The 27,446-nt window shown below is 37.5% G+C and overlaps 1 protein-coding gene across 3 annotated transcripts in view; it reads right to left on the reverse strand.

Moving 5' to 3' along the window:
• Positions 1-2,080: 2,080 nt before the first annotated feature.
• Positions 2,081-27,446, reverse strand: part of RALYL (RALY RNA binding protein like) — a 370,788-nt gene continuing 345,422 nt past the window's right edge. Inside the window, exons 9-11 of one of the 3 annotated variants that reach the window (XM_071554273.1) lie at positions 25,585-25,698; positions 21,093-21,271; positions 2,081-2,604 (exon numbers count right to left, since the gene is read on the reverse strand). In XM_071554273.1, coding sequence (XP_071410374.1) covers positions 2,587-2,604; positions 21,093-21,271; positions 25,585-25,698 — 311 coding nt within the window. In that variant the 3' untranslated portion in view covers positions 2,081-2,586. Of the gene's footprint in view, positions 2,605-21,092; positions 21,272-24,432; positions 24,661-25,584; positions 25,699-27,446 lie in introns of those variants that run through there. The other 2 variants (XM_071554274.1, XM_071554275.1) reach the window with 2 other exon arrangements.

Below are 27,446 nucleotides of genomic sequence, written 5' to 3' on the forward strand. Positions count from 1 at the left end.
GTTAAAAAAACCTCACAACTGACAAAACTCATAAGCAAGTACAGGTAGTGATGGCAAACAACACTGAGCATACCACATACATGAACAGCAGAGAACTATCAAGCTCTGTTGAAGCTACCAGCATCCTCTGTAGTGATTTGAAGCAAACATGCCATTGAGAAACCTTGCTAGTAATAGACTGCACAGGGTAACAAACTTCTGTCTTGCAAATGCAGTAGTGCCTCATGATGTTATCAGAGGTGTCTTTTTGTGTCCAAAATATATTCAGGACTTAATCTGTGGTGTGAAACAGCGTCAATATTATCAATGTGCAATTATTTCTGTAAGTGTAATCTAAGGATAATGATTGTAAAGAATGCATAAAAATCTAAGAGTGCTTTCTCCATTTGGAATGGAGATGGTGAAAAGACAATATACCTAGTATACTGGTATCAGAACTGATCTCCTTGGATGACATTCTCCAACTTTTGAGTCAGCCAAGAGTTTATATGATTGAAATGGGCAAAACGTCCCTTGAGCTGCTTAGGTTTGGAGTTCTTTTTTTTTTATCTGTAAGCCAAAGATGGAGATCCCAAAATGGGAATTCCTTTTGCATTTTACAGTTAAAAATTATCATAACTTATATTTATAGATGGTAGATGGAGAAGTATTTCACCCTCTCTTTTGACCTAACTTTTCACTTACACAGAAGTAATATTTTTTATTTATGGCTGCACTTTTCTGGGAGCATCAGCCCTGGTAAATTCCGAAGCTACAATTCTTTATGCTCAGGTATAACTACTTGTTCTAGCCTTCCCTTAATTAAGTAGCTAGGTACCACTCAGCACTTATGTAAACCATGTAACTCCACAGACAATAGACTAGCTAAATATAAGGTATACAAACATAATGGAGAGTGTTATGTTACATAGTCACCTGGTGAAGAAAATTCTCACTCAGTAATAAATAATTAAATTGAAATGTATGATTTTCTTTCAAATTTTTAAAAATAGTATCAATCTTTTTTTGATTATGGTCCTTTTGCTGGAAACCTGACTAGAGACCTCGAGTTCCTCACTATTTGAGGTAAACACATCATCTCAGAAACTGCTTTTTTAAAATATAAATTTAAAGTTCAATTTTTTAAAGTGTGTCTCTCATACCTTTTGTTTTCTCTTGCTTTCAGCCTATAGAGGATGACTGAAAGGGCAGGGCAAGTGTTCATCTTTGTAGTGCTGGATGATCCTAAATACTAAATTCCTCTTGTCATAGATACCAATGGATGTCAGGCCTCTGTGCTGCAGACTGGAACACAGCTGGGTCTGAGCTCCATTTGACTGTGTAAGAAAGATAATTCCTTAAGTAAAGCCTTTCCCTCTTGGAAGGCTGTAGTTACCAAATAATTTATTTCCCCTGCAATCCCTTTAAACACGTGTCTCTTTCTATAGAAGTGTATCTTACGTAAGATGTAGATGATATATTCCTTGTTTCATGTTATCTGCACAGCCAAAGAGGTCTGACTTTGGGATGGTGAATAAGTTGGTACTTTTATTAGAGAAGAAGACCTTGAGCCTATATCATATATCCTTTGATACCTTTAAAGTCTCAGTAGCACAAGAAAAATAATGCATCCATTCTGTTTGAAATTAAATATGATTTATTAAGAAATTCTATACTGAGATTCCCCCTACAATATCTGTAATAATTAATTATTCCAACTTCAGGCTTTTAGGAGGGATTTAGTGGTTTGTGAGTAGAAAGAATACTGCCAGGAGATAACCCAAAAAGTAGTAAGTAGGCTAACTCAGGCTGTCAGATATTGTCAGGCTATAAGTAATTTTCCTGGCTAGACAGGAGACTGACTGTCCCATAAACTTTCCATATGGTAACAACAAACTGCCTTTATAGATTTGCAGGAACAGCTGTAGCAACTGTCTGATGAATGGCATCACAGGGAGTGCTTATCTGAAGAAAGGGATTTACAGGAGGATCCAATTTAGAGTTTATCAAGGTTTGATCTCTTATTTTGACATTTTCACTTTTTAGAAGCCATACTGCTAATAAATGTAATTATTTTCAGTGAAAAAATAATTAAATAAAATAATGGAAAATATGATACAATTTATTTAATTGTGACACTGATCATAATGGTCTTGTTTGAAATAAGCGGTAAACAAAGAAGTTCAATATCACCTGACTCTAAGTATGGTAAAACAGTAAAACATGCTAATCATAAAAATAGCTTTTAGAAATATACATTTGTATACAGTGTTTTCCACACCTGTTAAATATGTCCTTCATATTATTATGATACAGTACATTGGCTTTTAAGACATCAAAATTAAAAAAATAATACCAATAATTAGCCAGAGAAAACCACATTTACAATCTAAACCATAAAAATCTGACAATTGTACAACTTAGAACATATAAGAAATGGAGTTTCTAATATTTGAACAATAATGTCCATTTTAATAAGTAAATTGAGTTTCATACAAATTGAATCAAAGGTGTTGCTAGCCAGTAAGAAACTGCAGTTCACAATTTTCTGTGGGTAAGTCAGAATTTCTCTTCTCATCCTTCAGGGGGTTCATACATGACATCTCATCACTTGATCTGTAGAAACTGAAAAATAAAATGTTGGCTTTAGTATGAAGGCATAGAATGTTTTCCAGAAGAACTTCAAAAAGAAGCCAAGAGAGCTGGAGAAAAGAGCAAAGAGGACTATGACTACACTTTTTCACAAATCAATCAAATTTCAATATCTATAAGAGTTTCTCACCTTAAACCATCCAAGCCTAAAAGAAGAATAGTGTTCTTGCAGCAGTGGCCAGTCAGGACTGTGCAACAGTCCTGAGTTAGACTGTATGGACCAAAATAATAACAGTGAATCAAGCAAGCGCTGTTGAGGCTTAAGTATACCTCCCCTCAATACAACAAACAACAGCAAATAAGTCCTGATAAATGTCTATTTTAGCAGCAGGAAATAGAATAATGTATCTTAAGTGCTTTGCAATGAAATGTTTTATTTGCATAATAGCATTCAATCTAAATAAATTGCATGTAGGATTCTTTCCTTCAGTCTCATCTTGAGTACATGCCACAGCATGTAATTGTATATCCTCCGATTTCTTTTGTTTTACCAGCCACATTGTGAAACTGCAAAAATCCAGTATTAGCTAGTGCTTTTGATGATCATTCTTCCAGCAGAGGCAGAAACAGGTATTATCTAGATTTCTGAGTCCTATGATATGTGACCCATTAAAGCTACCAGCTTCAACTAGGCATTCTGTGATGCTGCAGGGAAGCATGAGAAATACCAGCTCCACTTACCCACAATGAAAATTGACAACACTTTTCTAATCACATCTGTTTGGAAAACTGACAGTAGAAGATGTTAAGAGAAGTAGATGCCTTTTTTAAAAAAAGTGAAATTTTCAACCCAAGTTTTTTTAAAATTTGGCAGGGAAAAAATTTTTCAATCAATCTTTTCTTAACTTTTTTTTCATTTCTTTTGGTTCTATTTTTTCTATAACTAAACCAGAATACAGCTGACAAAACCTGGTGCACTTCTGATCAAAGCCTGAAAAAAATTCAGATGTTCTCTTCAGCCAATTTCCACCTCCTTCAGTGAGTTTTAAGTCTGACTTTCTCTTCCTCATAAAATAGAAAAAAGGGGGGGAGGAAATTTCTGTTAAAATTTCAATTTACTGAAAACATAGTTTTCCAGTGAAAAGGATTTTACCAGACACATCAGAGTCCCTGCAGCACTGGCGTCTTACCCTTTGAAGTACTCGGGCATGAGATTTCCCCCTTGTTGCAAAGAAAGCACCAGATTTCTGATTGTGATCTTCATGGGTAACCAGAATTAGAGACAAAAGCTCAAGTCCTTTCAGTTAAAACATTCTGAAACTATTATTCTCTACTTGCACAGAATAAAAATTTCAACTCCCCTGTTTTAGGTCTGATCCCTAGCCAGACCTAAACTATATGAAAAAAGATCTTTAAATTCTCCCCTTAAGTCTGAGAGAGGCCTAATGGTTTTTAAGTAGCTATTCATCTTAGAAGAAGTAAAAATACTCCCATTGTACATCCTGTTATCTCCAAAGAGTATGCCTCTTTTCTAGCCTTTTTTTCACCTATACTTTGGTGTTTCATTATGCCCTTATAAAAAGCAATAATTATGCAAACAAGAAGAGAGGCAGATTTTCAAGTTATTTATTGAAGCTTTGTCCCCTTGCCATAAACCTGTCAAGCATTTACCTGTCACGAGCACTAAAGAGCTTCATTAGATTACTCTTGTGAAATGTTGCTGCTAACCACATGGATTCAAGTCATCAATGCTGCTTTGCTTTTGTTTAGAAACAATGATAAAAATTTACTAACCCTACCAGTCCAAAATCTTATGTTCTTCCTTCTGTTCACGGGGTTCTTATTTGCCTTTTAATTAAAATAATGTTTGTCTCAGAAGAAACTTTAAAATTTGAAATAATCAAGCTTTTATTTTCCATAGAATGACAGGAATCCTGGGCTATGATTAATCTACACTAATGCAATGCTAATTTTATTCTATTTCATTCTTCTGAATAGTGTGCAGTTTATCATCTGGCTTTATGGTAGTGATGATGATATTAAAGAGCCCTCATAAAGACTAATTTTTTAAAATGTTTTCATTTCTTTCCTCTTATATATAAAATCACCTCCTGACACAACAAAGATGAACTGAATTACATTTAAGCCACCAATAAGGTTTTCATTTGATGTAGTTCTAACAGAAAACTACTTTTGAAAGGGTGATTTGAACATAATGCATTTTAAGAATTGAATAACCCAACTGAGCATGCAGACATGGCATCCGTAGACAATACTAAAGAAACAGTATGTATTGTCCTAATTGCCACCATAATCACTGAAAAAAAGTTGGAGAGAGGTTATGGAATCTTTATTCGTTCATTTTCCACCTGAAATTATTTCTGCTGATTTTTCCCTGTCTGGATGGTTTTTTGAACATGAGCTATTGGAAACACTCTTCTTAGGCATAACACTGTATTTCAGTCTTCAGAAATGCTATTGCTACTGTTATTACCATTCTAGTATGATCCTTCTGGCATTTTCACCAAATTCAAATTATACTAGATTAAATTAATTTTAATGATAAACTATACAATGTATATAACATTGGAAAGGCAACATTAAATATTAAAAACATCACTAAATGAAAGTGCAGTTCTACTTAATGGGCCCCAAATGATAATAATTCAAAATGATAGAGTAAATCAGATAAAATTCAGTAAAAATGTAGTTTCCCATCTTGCCTTTTAGGTGTTTAATGGTTTTATAACTTACCTCCCTTCTAAGCCTAGATAATTTCTATCTTTATATCTGTAGATCTTTAAGAATGTTCTGCATGTAAAGGACATCTTTCTGTGGGAGAGCCCGGCCATCAGATCACTTGCGAGGGAACCAGTTCTGCTACGCTTTTTGCTTTGTAGTCACAAAGCACGACATAATAGGAGTAGCTTGCACTCTGTATTGCACATAAAAGTCTTTATGAGAAGACAAGCTTGATATATGGTAAAGACCTGCAGCCAGCATTCTTTTAGAATGGGATGTGTTAGCCCCCATTCCTCGGCCTCCCCAAGCAGCTGGAAGCTGTACTGGTAGACAAGCCCTTCTGTGGTAGGGGAGCTACTGACCTTTCTAAACTTGTTCAGAGGGACTTCATCTGTCTGAAGGAGATGAGTTTTGTTCTCTGCTTGTTGGATCCAAACAGAGCTCAACCACTTTGCTGCTCTGATTTATTTGTTCTTCCTTACAGTTCTGAAAAAGGGAAAAGAACAGGAAGATGTTCCTTCTTCCCAATAAATACCTAGTTTTCTTCTCACAGGGTTTATGGGGAAATTGTGCTGGTCTTCCTGTACCATGTTCATCTTCCAGACTTAGGATATACAGGAATAAATGTTACTTTATGAGAGCATAAATTGAGTGTATGTTCTTGGGAGGGGGTATTAGGAATGCACTATGACTGAATGACAGAAAAGGTGTACATGATGTGCTAGTTTAAAGGCGAACCAGCAGGGGAAATGAACTCACCACGAGAGAGATTACAAGTCAGAGCTAAAATTTAATAAGAATATTACAATAAAAACACTGACACAAAAGGGAAATTGCTTTCAGCTCACAAAAACCCAGCAGTATAACCCAGTTTCCTGGGGGACAAACCCAAGGGGGTTTGTTTGCCCTTGTGCTGAGACCCCTGTGGCTCCCCCAAGTCCAGAGCAAAAGGAAATGAAAAACCTGTTGGTGCAGGCGAGGGCTGTGGTCTGGGCAAGAGCTGTTATCTCCTCCTGTCAAGGTCCTGCTGCTCCTCTGGATCCAACGAGAAGTTACCAATGTCTTCTTACCCACCACTTATGTACCCTCAGGGAGCACCCAGTCCCTCCCCCTGGGCGGGGACTCACACAATGGGTGATTAACTCTGGGAGCCAGGGGGTATTGAACTGTTGATGGCCCCTTAGCAGCTCCGCCCCCTCAGGCTGGGTGTGAAGGTGATAATGGCTCCCTGGGCAGCTGCTGCTAATGGCCCATTGTCCTTGGGGAATGAATAGAGGGGGTAGAATACACAGCTTTGATCACCCCCACACAGGGTTAGCCGGTCCCTCCTGCTCAACTGGGACACATGATTAACATCTTCCCTTGTAGTATATTAAGTAAAAAGAAAAGTTCCACAGAATATAGTTGCTACAGACTTTACTCTGTGGTTTACCCTACAATAGTTATAAGCAATAGGAGCATCCAACAAGTATATGCAAGATGTTCATCTGACAAAATGTATGTGTTTTAAAATAATCAGTTGCTCTGACTTTTGTGACATTAATGTTAGAAATTCCCAGAAAATGTAGCTAAACAGTGGATGGATAGATGATAGTGCACATATACACATGAACTTGAAACCCAAAGCCTCAAGTATCCTTTCTCTTGCTCTCCTGCCTCTTTTTCCTTGCCACACAAACCCATTCTCAGGACTGGAATTCTCAGTTCAATAACTTTAGTGGAGGCATCTGAAGCTACTTCTGATTACTCTTTGGTAAAATTGCACATTTACCCCTTGCAAGCTCCTGTTGAGTAGGAGACACCTTTCTAGGTTTCTGCTGTTGTCTGACTAGGCTTTGAGAGTGGATTATATGACTGCCATACATTACTTTCTGCAAAACAACTGCAAGCCCCATTAAAATGAAGTAGGTGGACTGTCCTTTCACTCCCAGCCCTCCTACTTGCACTACCTCAAACTGCAATTGTAGCATGTTTTGATTGCATCTGAGGTTTACTCCTTTACTGTTATCTGCACAACTGAGAATACTGAATCCAGGTCCACTGACACTGCTCTTATGTTCTCTAGAATAGCATATGCTGTTTCATCTCTAATAATTTCTTTTGATTATGAAATGTTCTTTCTGGACAGCCAAGGAGATGAAAGACTGGATCTGTTTACAGATCAGCATTTTTTTAAAAATCCAAGAAAATTATCAAAATTTAATCAGCCCTTATTGATATAGATATTTTCCTATTATGAGAAAAATCAGAATGCAATACAGCCAGCTCATGATGAGTGCAAAACTAGTAATTTATGTTTGTAAGGTACCAAGGGAGCATTCACTTTTGTTGGCTTTTATGCATCTTTCTTCATCATCAGTGGGAAACCACAAGGAATGAATAGGGCTTACCCAGGAATCCTGAATTTGTATTAACTATCACTTTGACTTCACAACTGTATTCATTTGAGGTACTTATTGCACCTCATCTCTTGATTTACAGCATGCAATCTCTAATTCAGGAACCGTTATATAGGTGATTTTGTTTAATGCTCCCATATGAAATGTAAATGCTCATTTCAGTAGATGTGAGCAGGGGAATGTAAATGTATATTATGCATTTGCTGCTGTCAGTTGTAACACTTGTAAAACATGGCAAAATTATGTCACCGAAGCAATAATTTTTGTAATGAGCTAGTGATAGAATATTCACTGCATTTAACAAATAGAGGGATTGTACAGTTTGATAAATATTAATAAAGAATAATTAAAAGAACTAGTTACACATTCTTTAAACTTTTCTTCAAATGATGAAACCTAATCATTATATTTTGCACTCTGTCAATCATACTTTAACTGCTAAAAACACTACAAAATCATTTCTCTGTTCAATGACAGAATTACTTTGAAGTGTTAGTGCTTATGTGAGTATATGTCAGAATGACTGTTTTACTCATCAGTGAAAACAAACTTCTATCTCCTTTGTACTAAAATGCTCTGTTTCAGTTTGCCTGACAAAAATCAGCAGGAAGAATAAGACAGCCCTATCAGATTTGGCCCCTAGACCAACATATCTTTTCTGAGTCCTGTGTAGGCAAAAGTATGATGAATACTTCTGGGTGTATTGGTGGGGAGAGGATCCAATATTTGAAAAGTTCCAGTGAGGACATACTGCAGTTGAGGTGATGGCCATGTGTGAGACTGAAGGAATGACTTTGGGTTTAGAGTCCCCATGGTCATTTGAGAGCTTAAGAGGGTCTGTGAGGGAAAAGAGTGGATCTACCTTACTTAAGTTTGTGTGGTTATTCTCCTGCTAGACTGCTTTCTCAGCAAAACATTCCTCTACAAGGTACTTTATAGCAGTAGAAGACGACTAGGGGACTAGTAGCACAGTTTCTGGTGACAGTGAGAGGTGTCTGAATCTGGAGGCATTGGACCTTCTGCAGAGTGTGGGGGAGGATGCAGAATCTCCAAGCAGGAGATGTGGAAGGTGGGGAGGTGATGCTTTTTCCGAACTTGCTGCCCTGAAGTTTCTACCCAGAATACACTCACATTGCTACCCCCATGGTGAAACTGTGCTCCCACCAAACTCCCTTTCCTGTTCTCTCTTGGATGATAAAGCCAAATAAAAGGCAGTAAGGCCTCCCCTATGCTGTCCACAGAGTTCCCTCGGCCTATACCAGTGTCCCTTGAGAGAAACTCAACACCTTCTTGGGATCCAGTGCCAAATACAGCAGAGAAAAAAATGTCCCATTTTCATTTAACCCTGCCATGTGAGTGGATATACATAGCAAATTCTCAGATGTATGACTCTCATTGGAGCTCACTAGGTGTTTTCTGCTTCTTGGGGTTGTGTCTGTTCCATGAGGAGCAAGTCTAACTGAATCCTATGAGTCCTGTCAAGATTTGTTGCCCTTTATCATCCTGAATGCTACAAAGGAAATGGTTTTAGGCTGCAGGATGATGTCAAAAAGCTGTAGAATATAATTCCTACTGGATTAACCACTGCTCACTGTGAAGAGTAGGAATTCTCTGGTGTGGAGGGGTCGTCTAATTAGTATTAATGTTGAAGGCAATAGTTTCTGTCCTAACAATGCCAAGGGTGCAGGTTTAAACACACAGCTTAACGCATAAAGGAACTGCTAAAACTTCCCCCCTGAGGCTGTTCATTATGTCTATGTTTTAAGTAGTGTGGTTTTAAAATATATAAAAATAGGAGCTTGCTAGGAGAACTACTTTAAACTGTCTATACAGAAAGCACCTACTAAACCTCCCCAATATTGCCAAATTAGAGTTTAGACAGTATCAAAACCCAAAGTAGACTCATTGCAGAAAAAAACCCCAACCCAATAATGTATGCCATGATGGCATTGAGATGAGGAGTGTCCTGTCTAATCAATCAGAGATTTTTCAGTTACTTGGAGGCATAAGTTTTACTCAACTAATAAAAGAGCAGGTGGAGTGACGTTAAAACCCAAATTTATCAGAGAAGAAATGGGGAGGGCAGCTTGCTGGAGGAAGTGGTTGGAAGTATGTAGCATGAGACAGAGATACCAGGAAAACCCAGAGTAAACCACAGGAAGGAGTAGCTGAATGAGACTAACAGTGATGCACAATGGATCTTTGAATGGTGGCAGTATAATGAATTAAGACAGTCAATGAAACATACAGGATGTAGAGTTACCTGCTTAAAACTGTTATTTCTGAAAGACTTAGTATCGGAATGTGATTGAGCTAGAAATGACAATAAAAGCTGGTCCTATTTAAATAGGTTTTGCTTTGCATTTTCCTGTCTAGTATTTATATTAATGCACAGTGCATAGGAGAGCATAATATTTTGGTTCTATGAGGATTTCAAGAGACATTAATTTTAAAATAAAAGTTTCAAAGCAAAATGTTGGATTTGGGGTTACATTGTAGTCTGCAAATGGTAAAGAATCACCTAATAGCTGAGAAGGGATTAGCATAAACCTGCATAGAGGAGGCAGAGAAGAATTTAGCCTTTTAAATCTCTATTTATTAGGGCTGGAAAACTCCTTACCCATTTTGAGAGACTACTGTAGTGTAGTTTTAGAAATCAACAGCAACAACAATTTGGAAACTTCAGATACACATAACAGCATGACAGACTGGCTAAGATGGCATTTGATTAACTTCCAAATCTTCATTTTGGCAGACTGAGCTTGTTTTATTCCTCACTGATTGCTTTTTTGTTGAAATGGTAATTACAGTTTTATCACCTTCTAAATAACTTCCCTTCTCTGAGGTCTGTAAATGCCTATGTACAGATAAATTCAATCTGCCTTTCATGTTTTGATATTAATCATGCAGAAAATCTTCTTGGTAACACATTTTTATTTCCTCAAAAAAACAGAGACCTTTTGAAATAATTGGGTCACTAACTGCAGTGGCTCTGCAATTTGTCTTGAAAAAATAAAAACATTTAAAATTTATGGCTTTTAATATGGAAAAATAACTACCTTTTGGCTTTCAGTGTTTACACCTCTTTACTCGTGTGAAGACTTTCAGTAGAAAAATATTTCCTCTGAGGGTTTTTCATTCAGCATTCTTGAGGCTCAGGCATACTGATAAAGCCTGTGAAATGAGTGTTTTCTAGGGGAACTAAAGCTTTTTGCCTTCAAAGACTAACATACTAAGAAAAATGTGTGAAGCATGACAATCGCTCGATTTCAGTTAAATCTAAAACTTTGGTGATTAAGCTGATAGACTCAAATCCATAGCCAAACACTAACCCTGAGTTATTCCAGAGGATTTCAGTGTCCCAGTGAGAGCCTAGAAAACACCAGTGTTCTCCTTTTCATCTGCCACTTTCTCAATGTACCTCATACTGGTGCTTTGGTATCTATACTAGGTTATTATTTCTATGCCTATTCTCCCTGCTGGGACTGGGGAAACATTGATTGCAAATAATGGGTGAACTAAACCCAACCCAGCACCTTCAACAAGTCAACCAAAGTTTACTGGAGTCAAAACAGAGGGAAGTAAAAGAAGAGCTGCTCCACTAGAATTAGTTAAAATTACAATAGCAAAAATATTTGTGGGTGGAAACTGAATTAATTATTAATTTTTAAAGTGTTGAGTTACTTCAAATAACTCTGATGATTCTTTATCAGCCATAAGATACAGCAGAAAACTTGTGATATTTTTGGCTGTCCTTGTTTGTGTGCTGCACTGAGAGTTTTACTCTATGCTCATAAATTTTAGTCTGGCAAAATCTGTGGAGCTAAGTCTGATCTACTTAGACTGAATAAATATAATGAGGCTACTAATACTGAATATTAAGGTCAATTATGTTATACCAGAGATGAGTTAATATAATTTATGGAATTATTTTGTTTACATGTCTGAGAGAATTTTTCATCTGATGTGACAACATTATTTGCCTCCGATTAAATTCACAGGTTGGTATGTGGTTTGGTTTGACGTTTTTTGTTTTTTAAATTGGGGGCACAGCAGTTGTTTTTGATAGATGAAATTGAACCATTAAAAGTAAATATTTTGGTGTCTAGAAAACATCAAGCACCATGACTGTCTTATTAAATGATGACTGAAACTTCAGGCAAGTCAACAAATATATTTTGTGAATGCTTCTTTCTTGCATGTAGAGCCAAAGGCATCGGGTGGTCTGAACTCAGAAAGAGTGGCTGAGTCTACCTGCACACCCAGCCCTCTGAAACACATAGCCCACTGCATGATTTTAGGGTCAAAGCTGAGAACAGAACTCAAACTTCCTGATCCTCCATACTTTACTTTAAAAATGAGATAAACAGAAGAAACCCTCCATTATTTTCAAGGTCTTTTGCACCAATCTGTAAGATTCGAATGGCTGTAAATTAACTACTTTGTTTGCATTATTAATGTTTTAAAAGTTTTATGGTTTTAAAGGTTTTTTTGTGGGGGGGTTGTTTTTGTTGTTGTTTTCTTTTTAATTGGGAACTAAACACAGAGTAGATTCAGAGGAACAGATGTGAATTCAACGAAATTATTTCGCTTATTTGTTTTACAAAACTACCATTATGGGCAGGAAAGTCTAGTAGAAAGGGACACAAAACACATGACAACGCTTGCATTTTCTGCAGGTTCCCATGTCATATGTAGAGGACAGGATTTAAATAATAAATAGAAAAAATTATGTAGTCAGTCAGAATTAACCTGGTTAAAAGCCTGAACACCATTTAGGAAGTCTTCTTCTTATAAACTGACTGCCAGGAAAAATGGGGAGGAGGAGCCAGTAGCAAGGGCCTTCCAATAACTTGTACAACAGCAGGTGAACAGCAAACACGTCTACTGTTATATTGCATATATTAAATATAACAAAAAGACATGTCAGAAAGTTTCTTGCAATTTTTGATTTTTTGGCATGCTTTTATTATTTTCTCGATCTTTTCAGTTGCAGGTTATTAGATTTACTGCAGCTTTGGAAGCTAGAACAAATTAGTATCTGTCGGGTATGCTGCCTCTAATGACTTTCTTAGCTTGCTCAAGTACAAACATCTTGCACTGACATTTATCAAGTGAACACAATCTTTACCTATTCATTTGTCTTAGGAATGAACAGCATCATGTTTCCCCTGATACTGAAGGCAAGATTTCAATGAAGTCTAAATGTTCAGTGCATAGAAAAGACAAAATTTTGCTTGATCTTGGTGCTTTTTAAAGTAAGCTGAATAAGATTTCTGCAAAACATTGCTTCAGCCATTGCCATTAATTAGAAATTTTGTCACTTTTTTTCTAAGTAGTACCCTGTATAAGTTGTCACATTAACTATTGATCTTTTTGACAAGCCTGATCAGTCTAATTTGACTCAAAATGGAAGATTTGGTCTCATATGTTTTAAATCTCATTTAATTACAATAATACATTAGGTACTATCAATACTATCATATAGTCACATATTTGATCAGTCTTGAAATTTGAGATATGCAAAATTGGGTTTGAACTAGATGAAATTTATCAGATACATTTTTGTTGTTTTTTTTCTGTAGATCTTATTCTACTCTCAGCTGAGTATTTTCATTGTTGACTTCCATACAAAAAAATGAAAGCAAGGAAAGTTTGAGAGTTTAATAAAGATTTGCAATTGAATTAATTTCCCTATAGCTACTTAAAGGAGGGATGTGCTAGATACACTCGACCCCTTAACCAAACTAGTGGTACTTTGGTTTAGACTTCTAAGAAGGTAAAGGCCTGAGCCATAGCCCAAGAACTCCTCTTGCTGCAATCTATTCTCTGAAGACACATGAAGGCAAAGAGTGACACAGTGAGCATTGAAGTGTATGAGCTTGGAACACCTGTCGCGCAATTAACACATGAATAGCAGGAAACTTTTCGTGGGAAACTAAGAAGCATTTCATAGAATCATAGAAACAATTGGTTTGGAAGAGACCTTCGAGGTCATCAAGTCCATCCCTTGATCCAACACTACTGTGATTACTAGAGCATGGCACTAAGTGCCACATCCAGTGTCATCTTAAAAACCTCCAGGGATGGAGAATCCATCACTTCTCTGGGCAGGCCATTCAAATGAATGATCGCTCTCTCTAATGAATTTCTTTCTAATATCCAACCTATACCTCCCCTGGCAGAGCATAAGTTCCTGCCGTCTTGTTCTACTGCTAGTTGCCTGGGAGAAGAGACCAATCCTCACCCAGCTACAACCTCCTTTTAGGCAGTTGTAGAGAGTGATGAGGTCACCCCTGAGCCTCCTCCAGACTAAACAACCCCAGCTCCCTCAGCCTCTCCCCATAGGACTTGTGCTCCAGTCCCTTCACCAGCCCTTGTTGCTCTTCTCTGGACCCGCTCCAGCACCTTAATATCTTTCCTGAACTGAGGGGCCTGGAATTGAACAAAATACTCAAAATGTGGCCTCACCAGTGCTGAGTACAGGGGAAGGATCACTTCCCTTGTACTGTTGGCCACACTATTCTTGATACAGGCCAGGATCCCAGTGACCTTCTTGGCCACCTGGGCACACTGCTGGCTCATGTTCAGCCTCCTGTCAATCCAAACTCCCAGGTCCCTTTCTGCCTGGCTGCTCTCCAGTCACTCTGTGCCCAGCCTGTAGTGCTGCATGGGGTTGTTGTGGCCAAAATGCAGGACCCGGCACTTGGCCTTGTTGAACTTCATTCCATTGGAATCAGCCTGTGTCTCCAGGACCCTCTGCAGAGCCCTCCTGCCTTACAGCAGATCAACACTCCCAACTTGGTGTCATCTGCAAATTTGCTAATGATGGACTCAAACCCCTCATATAAGTCATCAATAAAGATGTTAAACAAAACTGGGCTCAGCTGGGGGACATTACTGGTGACTGGCTGCCAGCTGGACACAGCCCCATTCACCAGCACTCTCTGGGCCCTGCCATCCATCCAGCTCTTAACCCAGCAGAGAGAGCCCCTGTCCAAGCCGTGGGCTACCAGCTTTTTCAGGAGTATGTTATGGGAGACAGTGTCAAAGGCTTTGCTGAAGCCTAGATAGACCACATCCACAGCCTTCCCCTCATCCACCAGGTGGGTTACCTGATTTAACAAGGAACAAAGAAAGTTGTGGATACAAGGAGTCCCATGGATACCTTTCCCATTGTAAGTAATTTGACTACAATCCAACCATTTTATTCTGCAAATATGACAGCCTAAGTGAGCCTTCTTTGAGCTCTCCCAGCCAGGAAGCCTGGATGAATGGTGGTAGTGGTCTCCCCTTGAGCCAGGATGCCTCTCAAGGTTACTCCTTGAGGCAGACAGACCATTTACCAATGGCAGATGTTTGGGAAGTGACTGATATTCCACAGAACCTTTTAGTGTGGTAACTCTGGTTTGTTTAACTTGGATTTGTGTCTTGGTAGTTTTGAATCATTGTGCCAAACAATAATAGAGTGAACTTTGTCAATGAACTTTGCTAAGTCACACTTTTATAACAGCATATTAAACCCACTTTTGCTAATACTTTTGATAGTGGACCTTTCAGCAATCTAAATCACCCATTTGCAACAAGAGGGAAACACACTAGTTCGTTCCATTGATTTGAATGGTAATTACATCAACTCCTACAAGAAATATCGCTATTATTATATCCTAATGACTTTATTTTTGCATAATGAAACTCAATGCAGCAAGAGGATTATCCTGAGTTTTATGTTTGTGGCAGTTTCTGTTATTTATGTCTGAAATATGATTCTCTATCAGGCATTAGAAACAAACCTGATAGACTGAAATCATGCACTGCGGAGGTGGAGGAAAGGACAAGAGTAAGAAATTAAATATCCCTGAGAGGTAAATGCAACTGAAATGTTCTTAATAGAAAGGAAATTATAATTGTTATTGAAATAACTTCTTTATATCTACATCACAACCAGAACTGGGCCTTTTACAGTCTCTGTATCTTTGATTCTAAAATAATGTAATAAAAATGCATCTTAAGCATCTCATTAAAGTTGACTCATTATTGTGGAACTCCCACCTAATAATGCTTTTATAGCTTCATTACTTTTAGCATAGTTATACCAGGATAAAAACACAATGCTGTGACTGTGAATATATCCTTCAAATTCTAACCAAGCACTAACCAGGGTCTGATCTGAGTTATGACACCATAAATCTATTGAATTTGAAATAATTTGGATTGCATGCTCCACCAGAAAACACTCTTTGCTCTACTGAATGCTTAACTTCTAAACCACTACTGTGCTATTAATACTATAGTTAGTTACTATGAAAGGTTGACAGCTTGATAGAAACTATTATTGTCAGGCAGTGTAATACAGATAAGAGTGCTTGTGTATAACTTGTTCCAATTAATTATTTTGTTGGTATTTTACTAAGCATTGGCTGAAAGTAATTTTTTTTTTAAATTTACAATACTTCAGGCTTTCAGGTAATTTACTGGATGCCACCTGTTATTTACAAGAGGATTATGAAGACTTGATTGGTACTTCCTCGATGATCCATTAGCACCCTTTGAAACAAAATCAGAGAAGATATATTAAATGTTCTGGGACTGCACTGGGTTGTCCATCTGCTAAATCAGCAGAGTAAGGAAACCACCAATGCATGCTAATTCAGAAATATTTTTCCTGCAAGCTCTCAGCCCCACCACACTCTGCTAATGCTACTTCTAGTAAGGAAGGGGTTGCTATAGAGGGACTGAGGACAAGCTGCTTCTCAAATATATGTTGGACTGTGTTGCAAAGGTGACTTTGCTGTTCTCCACTGTGCAGCCACAGGAATAAGAGGAGGGTTTTTTTAATTTCCTTCCCACTACTTACAATTTAAAGCCATGGGAGACACCTAAAACCTGCTTGCTGTCACTGAGAATTTGTGCTCCAATGATTTGTGGCCTGTTTGTGATCCGAATATGAACTGAACTTAGTAAACATGAAGAAAGGTCCTTTCTTCATAGGGTCTTGTTTTCCCTAAGACAGGATGGGAAGCTGCATAGCTGTGTTTCATTCTTCTTAACACTGTTGAGGGAAAATTTAAAATAAAATGAATGAGTGGATATGTTTGCATTAGGAAGGAACACTGAAATTTCAAATTCATGGCTGCTAGGAACTTTTTAATGTTAAGAGCAGACAGGAAGCCTGAATTTCAGGTCCAGTAAAATCTGAATAACCAACTAGTTGTTTTTTTACTTAAAAGGAGCAAAGGAAACAGACCTGAAGTTCTCAACCCCTCCAGCTACCTCTGATGGTCAGTTTAGTGACACAAATCGTAAAGTACCAAATTAGTGACTATTTGATATATATGTTACTAAAATATATGCATGCCCTTGTACAAGGGGGAGTGAGAGGTCAACATGTAAGAGCAGGTGGGTGGGAAGCTTATGGCAAAGTTCACTGAGCAAGTTGAAGTCAACTATTTGACATATCCATCCATAGGTGGATCAAGTATTTGAAATCACTATTTAAAGAACTCTCCAATATGTCAACGTAGCAAAATTCTTTTTGGAACTGTTCTAAGAACATCCTAAGCTGTAGTGTCTGCAGCACTGGAGACACTTACTGAGACATTTTTGTGGGCAAATAGTACAAACCAAACTTTTCCAAGACGTGATGTTGGATGACTGCAGTAGGTGCTTCAAATGCAGTATGTCTTGAATTAGAGTTCAGATGAGCGATCAAGTTATTGTGGCATAAGACTTTTTCACACTTCAGCTGATGCATAACAACTGTCTGCGGGCATGCCTTTAGTCCATAGAAAATTACAATGCAAGGATGAACATCCTGGTCTTGATGGTGAATGAAGAAGATGTGCAGCTGTTGAATGTGATGTTGTTTTGCATGTGCAGCCAGGCAGACAACTGAAGAGGCTGAAGTGTTCTTAAATCCATGCCTGACTTAACTCAGACTGCAGACTAAGCTCCTATGTCTTTCTTTAAAGTTGATCTAGGTTGAAAGCAGGCATGAGGACAGCTGCCATCACTCAGTTAATGTGCAGTAACCTGTTCCTCTGAAAAGACAGGGTGTGAATTTAGAGAAGTGATCCTACCACCTAAACCCACAGCATACATCCTGCACAGTCACTCCCTTTGCAAATTAGAATTAGATATAGAGAAAGAAATATATTTTTGAGTCCTCTAGTGCTAAGATGCAGATTCACATACACAGATGCAGAGGCTCCATTCTGGTAGCATCTGGACTCTGGCAGTGGGTATGTCCTTACTGAACATTTTCCTTTACTTACAGTCCTAGGAGAACAGAATTCTGTTCAGCAAACTTGCAGCAGGTTTTGGGAAATGGCTTGGCAGAAGATTTACAGCTAAATCTGAAGAACTCAATAAAGATTAAGATCTATATTTAAATAATTGTTTTCTCTCCCTCTAATATTTTTTTTTCATTCTAGTGGACTCACAACTAAATTTACATGTTGAACTGGCTTCAGAGCAACAGTTATCCCCATTTAAAATATTTTCCTCTTTTTTCTACTGGTCTTAGTGATGAAAGAAAATATTTTTTAAATGTTTTTCTGAATCCCTTTAGTTTTATATTTGGAAAACATTATAGATTTCATTAAGAAATGCCCTTTGGAGGGATATTTACTATTCTGAGTCCAAGGTTATGATTTTACCCATGGAAAGTTTGTCTTAATTGTTTTACATTTAACACTTTTCATGCTTTAAAAACCTTTTCTTTTTCCCTCAAAAGACTTGTAACTGGCTCCATTCCAAAATGACATGTTTGCTATTAGTCATCTCTTTTCCTAAATAACTTAGTTTTTATAAAACAGAATAACAATATCACTTAGAACTGCTTGCTTTATAACAAACTTGTACATCTCCTTGACTTTTCACAAAAAAGAGTGCAATTTCAGATAGCAGGGCACAGAACAGGTAGAAGCAGAATGAAGTCCCAAGTATTCCTACTCGGTTATTCACTACTTATTTAATAGTATTGTTACTGACTTTTCCTTTATACAACTATCAATGACTGGAGTAGAAAGTAAATCTATAGGAATTGGTCATTATACCTACATAAATGTATGAGAGTACAAGTGTAAGAAAGTCTAAATTACAGTATGCATCAAAAACTACCATCTACAGATCATCAGTACTGGCCAATACTGCTGACTGTTTGGGTAAGAACTATAGATGAAAGATACATAATTCAGTTTATAATAGCCTTTTTGTGGAAAACATCCATAGCCTGAGATTTCTCTGAAGACTCCTTTGCCAAGCAATCCTTTATCCCATCCATTCCAGTTTTGCATTCACTGATCTCCCCAGGCTTTGCAAAAGAAAGCGTTATTACCCCATCCTAGCAGGTAGGAAAACCAAGATGAAGTGACCTCTTCCAAATAGTACTTCCATTGATGGAAATGGCAAAGGAGAATGAAAAGCACAGGGATTTAATACCAGTGACAATCTTGGTTCTAAGCTTTAAAGTTTGTAATACTGTCAGCTTCTCAGCTAGAGGGTTCCAGCCTTTGGGAAGGTGGAAGGCATGAGGCTGTCTGACTCCACTGCCTTGGCATTGGATGGGACTGCACCTGACTGAGACAATGCACGTAAGTCCTCTTCCTTGGTCTTTTCTTGCTACCATCATGTCGGGATTGGAGGGATACCACCCATGCTAGGGTGCAAGGCAGAGAACACCACGCTCCACATTCAGTGAGTGAACCGTCTCCTCCCATCACTCATGCACTTAGTAATGACATGCATTAAAACTGGAGCTGGTTCCCCACCATGCCTTAGATGTGTGCCTCAGACCTCTGAGCTGTCTTGGGAGCTTTTTCTGCCATATGCTACGTTTCAACTAATCCCATAACATAAATTTTGGAAAGGCCTTTTAGCTTGGAAGCAGTGGTGTGCAAATGTGGCTGTGCCAATTCCAGACTTCCACAGTTAATGAAGTCTTCTCATGCTGTTTGCTTTTTAGATTCTTTTCTACTGAGGCCTTTGATAGATGAAAAAATTCTTCTACATCATGCGTTATTATATATTGTAGATATATGCTAAATATGCTATACAAACAGGGTGAAAGGACAGCACTGAGCAATCAGATGCTAATACACTGTATGTTAGCATCCCCTCTTAATTGTCTGTGACAGGGAGTCTAATGCCTAATTACTGTAAAACCTACCGGTCTTGTTAAACTGTGGTCACCCCTATTGCTAATATCACTTCAGCTGGTCAGGTATTAGCCATGATGGGAGATTATAACTATTTATTAATGATAAAATTTTAACTTCCTACAAATTCAGAATGACAGCTTCTTATAGACATTCCTCATACCTGTACAGGAGAACCTATGCCTTTGAGAAAGATACAATGTCATCTGTTCTACATTACATGTTAAAGGATGAGGGGATTTTAATAGCTTCTGGGGATATCCTGAGTGTAATGCTGTTCAACATATATAAATTCAAGAGAGTCTTGTGCTGGCTAAAGGGACACAAACCTGCAAATTACAAGTAGGTTTAAATTGCATTTGCAATAAGCAGTAAAAAACACTGATTATTCACATGCTGTTGCTCCAGACTTACTGCTGGTTCAGCTGGGTCCCTTGCTAACTGAATGGTATTGACTTCACTGAATGATTTTTACAGTGCACACATGATTAAATGTGTGCTAAGTAGTAAGCAATGACAGTAAGCAACAGAAGTGCTTTCTGCTCAAAGCAGAAGAAGATGAAATCCAGGAAGAGAGGGATAGTATTATGGAATCTAAACCAAAGTCACTGTTCCATTCTTATGAGGAATGCATAAAAAGGTATAACTTTGACTGTCCAAATATTTTTTAATATTGCTCTAGAAGAACTTAGGAATTTAGCACCATGATGGGCATTTCATGAAAGGTGCAGCCTCAGGCTGAAAACCTTAGCCAAACAGGTCTCAAGGAAAAATTCTTTGATCAAAAATACTGTATCTGCCAAAACAACATGCAGAGTACACACATAGAAGATAGGGACTGCGGACTGTGGGGGAACACATTTTTACTAATGAAAAAGTTCACCATTCTACATTCTTACTTAGTTTTGAAATGCTCCAATTAAAAAATAGTAATAAAGCACACTAGCACACATTTCAGTAAATGAAAAATAACAAAAGTAAACCAATTTAATGTGCATTTAACTTTCTAAAATCACCAAGTGTAGTAAAATATATTTTTCTCATTTCTCCTCAGAGGTTCCTATTCTTAATTGATACTGCAGTGTATGAAGAGTGTAGGACTAGGGACTAGTTACAGAACATCACAGTGTTTCTGTGAGTTTATTTTGTTAAACCAGACTGTTGGTTCTCTGTGATTACTTGGAAGAACCATATAGACAGATATGGCATGATTATTCCTTACCAGCTCATTGCTGCCATCCTCATCAAAATCCTCCTCTATCCCATCAGTCATATCTTCTCCATCCCCATCTGCATCTGGCCCTCCTTCAATTGGCTCTTCCGTAGAGTTATCTGCATTCTCTGATATGCATTCCTCTTGAATCAAATCAGCATTATCTTCCATTTGTTTCTTTTGGGCTTCTGTAAGGAAAGCATACTCTATGGAGATTCAGTAACCTTTCCTATTGGTGGCAAAGGAAAATGCTATGAGGAAGAAGCCTAAGCTTCCCATCTCAACATGTGCTAGCTCCGTAAAACTCAGTGTAATAATATCTACCAGGCAAACCTTGTTTTCAAAAATTAATGTATAAATCAGTCATAGTATCAATATGGTCATCTATCATTTATCCCATGCAGTGGAGGGAGGCTTAATATACCAGTGGATTCATCCTTTTGATTTTCTATACTTGACTTTGCCTTGGAAATCCAATTGGCATAGTCACCATATATTTATTTATATGCAGGTAATGAAAAGTACATAAAACTCTATGCTCTGAGAAGTGGAAGGCTGTTAATTGCCAATAAATGGACAAGAATTTGCATGAATTTGCTGTGATTATATCTCAACAACCACACAGATATTCAACAAATCCTTCTACTAAGGTTTTTTTAATTTTTTTTTTATGGAGTAAATTAGCAGTTACTCCTCATTGGTATAACATGCTGAAGTAACTGGAGAATGCCCCTCTCCATTTACTCAGATATAGGCTTCCTATATTTTTTTTCAGTGATGAAAAGAAAAACCATTTCCATGGAGGCCTGATGAATCTGGTTTGATTGGCTTTGTGCAGATTATCTGCATTATTGTGATTAAATATTGTGAAACTCCTGCATATGCTGAGGAACTTCATCCAGCCAGCAGAAATCCAGAAGAGAATTGATGGAGGAATGTTAGAAACTGACTGGCAAGAAGAGTGGTTGAAGGGATCAAAGTCTTATTCCTGTAGACATCAGGAGTTTAGATGAAAAGCTTTATGTACACAAAGTGAATAGGGACCAGATTATTGGTTGCATTGGTAGCTAGAAAAGCAATGTCTTTTCAGTATGACAGTGATCAATACTGGAATTCCTAGAACAAAAATATTTATTTCTTTTGTAAGACTCACTGTTCTGTAATAGTAATAGTACATCAGCTATTTTGTTGGACAGCCAATGAATCAAGGATTGCCTTGAAGCTCTAAATTTTTCAGCTTGATGAACATATTATTATTTTCCCACAAATTATTTCCAGATATATATGCCATTCAAATCTGCTTGTATTTTTCTGTACATAGTCTTAAACTAAGACATTTGTTTTATCTTTTTCCTTTGCACATTTATTTTGCCACTTTCATTCATCTCTTTAGTCCTTCTTATTCTTTAGTCCCTCATTTGCAAATTGGTTTACTGAAACAGAGAACAACTAAGCTTTCTTTCCTTAGTCACTTAATGCTTCACTTAATGCTTCAGTAAGATTCCTGAATTTAAAGAATAAAAAGTCATCTTAGACAGCTGCTTCAACAGTACTTCAGTCACATGCATTAGTAGAAGATTCAGCCCATGGAGTCTCCTCTTCTGTTGGTAAGATGCTTCATACAATAGTGTGCATACCATTATAACTCACTGTGTTACTTGCCTTGCTGCACCAGGAAATGTGGATTGAATCACCTATGCTTACTATGTATGGCCCCATCACTTCTTGTCTCAAGCCATTTTTGAGATCCCTCAGCTGTGGCAGTGGCAACTGAATCAGCTTTGGACAAGGGTTTTAAAAAAGAGTGGCTGAAATGACAGACTCAGTACATTTAAATAGGAAACTTTTGAGGATACAGCTCCTAAAAGATTAAGTCACTTACTTATTTGTCTTAATGAGAACATAGTCTGGGTTCTTCAGGGGAGTCTAAAATACCATCTCAGTACCCAACTATTTTGAGCTCTTCTGAGAAGCTAAATCTAAGTTCCTAAATTTCAGCCCTAGTCTCAGAAACAATATTTCCTAACAATTTTGTCACATCAGAACCTCTTATTCCTAGTTTCCTGATTCTGATTTTTACAAACAAAGGAACTATTCCTACCGTTTTCCTGTGTACAGGAAATCCTATTATCTACATTCCCCCTATTGGAATAGTCAGAGTTTAATAATAGACAAAGGCAGAACATCAAGTGGTACTGTAAGTAGAGTTTTCATGCAGCTGTATAGAAGTAACCAATGTATTCACTGAGCTTGTCCAGCCTGTAATCTGTCACATTCCTACAGATGTAACAGCTTTTAAGATTAAACATTAAATATTCTTCATGATAGTGATTCAAACTTAGAAAGCCAAAAGGGCAAGATGATGGCTTGATTTTTGTTTTGTGTAAATGACACAGATCCTCTCTCTGATCCCAATTATAGCGAGACCACACCTTCTGGCAGAGGAAAGTAAGAAATAATATTGCCAAACCATGGGGAAGGAACAAAATAATGTCACCATCACACATCTGACACTGTAAATGAAATAGTTAAGCTACTGATGTAGCTTACACAAATCTTTTAGTTGAGAAATCAATCATTTGTGGACTAACCGCCCAGACTACATAACCCTCCTCATCAGCTCAGGAGACTTAAATGGGGTTCCATGCTTACTGGTATCTCCAAAGTGAGGCAAAGGAATATGGGGATGTGTTCTGCACCTGATGTTTTAAAAAATGAAACCAGTTTTTAATCTCAGGATATTCATTGCATGTCTCCAAAAGGCATAACATTGTGATTCAATACAAATCAACGTTTTCCTCTTTGAGCTGATTTCTATTTAAATGAGTTCACTACAGTCCTTTAGTAGAAGTGAAAATTGGATATCAAAGTACAATGATGTGCAGATTGTTTTGCATAGTAATGGATTTTATATAAAAGCTCCCAAAATTAGGGATGCACCATCTCAGAGTATTTCAGTACACAAGTGATTCAATGGAGTGCCTTGCAATTAGATCTTCACTGATTATACCAACTTTTATCTAACTTACATAGAGGTCAAAATAGACTATAATGAATACATGTTGCATACAGTTCTCCTGAAAGAGATAATCACACTCTGTACTAATGGTTTACCTTAGACTTGAAAAACCCCCTCAGCTTTGTGAGATGAAGTATAACAGCTGAGGGATTGGTCCTTTCATATCAAAAGAGACTTAGAAAATGATTGCAAAGAAATGGTATTTTATTTTTTAAGATGTTTTATTTTTTATAAAGTTACTTGGAAACAGGAGGGATCCAGACCTAAGTATTTATTTCGCCTGTGTCAAGTTCATGGCCCTCAGCCGCTAATTCCCAGTAATGTTTTAAATAGTCTTGATGGAACTCTCTTTAGTGTCCTGATGGGATTTTTGGCTTCATGCAACTCACTACTATCCAGTCACTCAGGCAGTTGTGGCTTCCGAGACAGAATTTCTTTCAGGTTTCACACAAAATACATAAAAAGTTTCCATCACAGAATGGAGCAGGGAAAAAATCATTAAGTTTCTCATGAGATAGAGTTGCCATTTCCCTGCTGGCTCTCATCAAAATACAGTTCCTGTATAAAGATATACCATATGATATATAAGGAAATAGCAAAGAAAATAACACAGACAATCATAAGAATTGAGATTGTTTTCTCTATATACCATGGTGCAAATACAACCTTATAACTTTCAGCATGACTTTTAAGTGCTGCCAAGTGAGATCATTCAGCTAACAAAATGAACACTACAGTGGCAATAATAAAGATCTTGATTAAATTATAAAGTAGTGTTGGATTTTTTTATTCCCAAGGTTTGCTTCAAAACAAAACATTTTAAACCAGAGAAAAGCTGAACTAGGGGTGTGCAAATTTTCCAAATAGGCCACAGCTTCACTCAGTAGCTGAGGCTGGATGGAATCTCTGGACTTTCCAAGTCCAGTCCAAACAGGGACAAAGTCACAGTTTGGTCCAGGTCCAAGGGGTCTTGGCCCAATGAATTTTGAACATCTTCAAGGATGGAGCCACCATGGTCTCTCTGGACAACCTGCTATGCTGCTTAATTGCATCTCTATTCCTTACATCAAACAGATTTTTTTCCTTCAACTTGTGACTTGCCTATTGCTCAGGCAATAATTATCGATATAAATCATCTAATAATTCTTAATGTGGATAGCAAAAGCATCCCCATGGTCAACAAGTACTAACTAAATTCTGTTCAGTCAGTTTTTTAGAGATGTTTTGTTTCCAGAACACCAAGAAAGATGTTTTTCCCCTGCTACACCAAAGAAAACAATTCTTAAAATGATGGTGTATATTCTGTGAAGAATATTAATCTATCAGTAGTTACAGTAGTTATTAATCTAACAGTAGTTCTACCTGAGAGTTAATTTACCTTGCTTCAAGCCATCATTATCTAGCAACATTTCTGGAAAGCTTCTGTTCTCTTTGGTGTGTCTGCTCATTTTATTCATTTCACTACAAATTGCCTTTACCTACCTGCTTCAGCCTTTTGCTGCTTTTCAATCTTTTCCAGTCTCCCTAGCAAGGAGTCAATTTTTGTTTTGATTTGGGTTAATTCCTTCTTGATTGTTTGCAACTCATCTGATTTCACTGTGGAAAGAGAGCAAAATGCAAAATGCGAAACATGAAATAAACTGTATTTGTGGTAACCTTCCCCCCCTTAAGCAAAACATGTTCTTTTTGATTTTCTCTCTAGTGGATAGTCTGCTCCTTCATTTATATCAGTATTTTTAGAGATTTAGCTTTTGAAATTATCATTGTGAGATAAAAAGGCTGAATCCTATGATATCATGGCATTCTAAGCCCTAATGGCAAGAGTCCATGTGAGGTGTATTGTTCTGTAATAATAATTTCAGGGAAAACATCTCAAGGGCATTCTTCATAAATCCAGTAACTTTTACTGAAAAACAACCTGTAGTGAAAAAATGATTGAAATATGACAGAAAACTCACAGTTTTGCAATGTTATTTTGCTGGACTATTTTGTAATAATAGCAACAACAATAAAACGATCCCTCACAGTAGCAGTATGCATTTTTCTGTAAGAGCAAATGGTAATATAAACCAGGAGTGTAATGTTATGTTTCAGTAAAAAACTTCATTGCGGTAAGTGTTTTGTGGCTTCAAAAGCTTTCAGTTCTGATAATTTCTTGTACTTTTTCCGGCTATGGATAATATATGAATATATTTTTTTAATGAGCACATCCAAGGACATGAAGGCAGCACCTATAAATTAATAGCTAAAGTTTCCAAATCTTTGCATCACTCTTCATTTTTGTTCATTATTGTACTCCCATTGTCTAACGTAAGAAGGAGTAACTGCTTTGGAGGTGCCTTGACTTCAAAAGAAACAGTGCTGCAGCCCTCATAAATTACTTCATTATTATGGCATTGTCAGGACATGTTTTTTAAGGTTAGAAAGCAGTCCAATCAGATTCACTTGCCCTGTTTGTGCTAGGATAACATGTGGAAAATGTCAAGTGGAGAAAATGGGAACCCTGTGCTAGCATGGGAGAATAGAGTAATTTCTAAAGGGCAAGAGTAGCTAACACAGCTATCACTCTTGCAGCTCTTATTGGAAGAAATGGACCATCACTGTGAGGGACTGGCAAGGAAAGAGCACTGAGCTGTGTTATTCATCCATCATTGCCATTGCTGTAGAAGGATGTGCATTGAGGGTGGTGTGTGTATCCAGAGCATCGAGATACACAATATAAGGGCCCTCCATGAGTCCAGGAAAAGGGATGTTCTTCTATGAAGAAGGACAGGTTTCCTTTCTGTCAAAAGGGTCTCCTGATTGCACCTTGCTATATCAGTCCTGTTCCTTGACTTTTAGGCATGTATCACATCATGGTGTCTCATGGATAATTTGTATTGGGCAGTCCATGTGATGATGAAGTGTGCAGACAAGCTATTGCTTTCTTCAGTGGTAGTAAATGCTTATGTGTTTGCTTCAAATCAGCCTTATTCCAAGCTTGTAGCACATTCACTGCAGTTGAAACCAAGGCTTTTTGTCTTAGACTTTGGATCATGTGTGTTATAGTCATAATATGTCATCTACAGACAGTAGGTTGCTTTATGTGGTTATGCATTTGTTTAATTGTGTGCTCATATTGAGAAATTGCATTATCTCACACTACTATAGGCTGAAACCTCTGATCTCATATTGAATGAACTGTAGGACTTAGACAAAAAAGCATAAAGCTAAACTTTGTGCTAGAATCTTATATGCTACACAGTATTGGATAGAATTATTTTGTATATTTATAGAGTAAGGCCTTAAAATGTTCATAGAGAAATAACGGGTCACTGTCCAATCCCACACATCTGAAACAAAAT

Source organism: Pithys albifrons, chromosome 4 (genome assembly GCF_047495875.1).
Source record: "Pithys albifrons albifrons isolate INPA30051 chromosome 4, PitAlb_v1, whole genome shotgun sequence".
Lineage (NCBI taxonomy): Eukaryota > Metazoa > Chordata > Aves > Passeriformes > Thamnophilidae > Pithys > Pithys albifrons.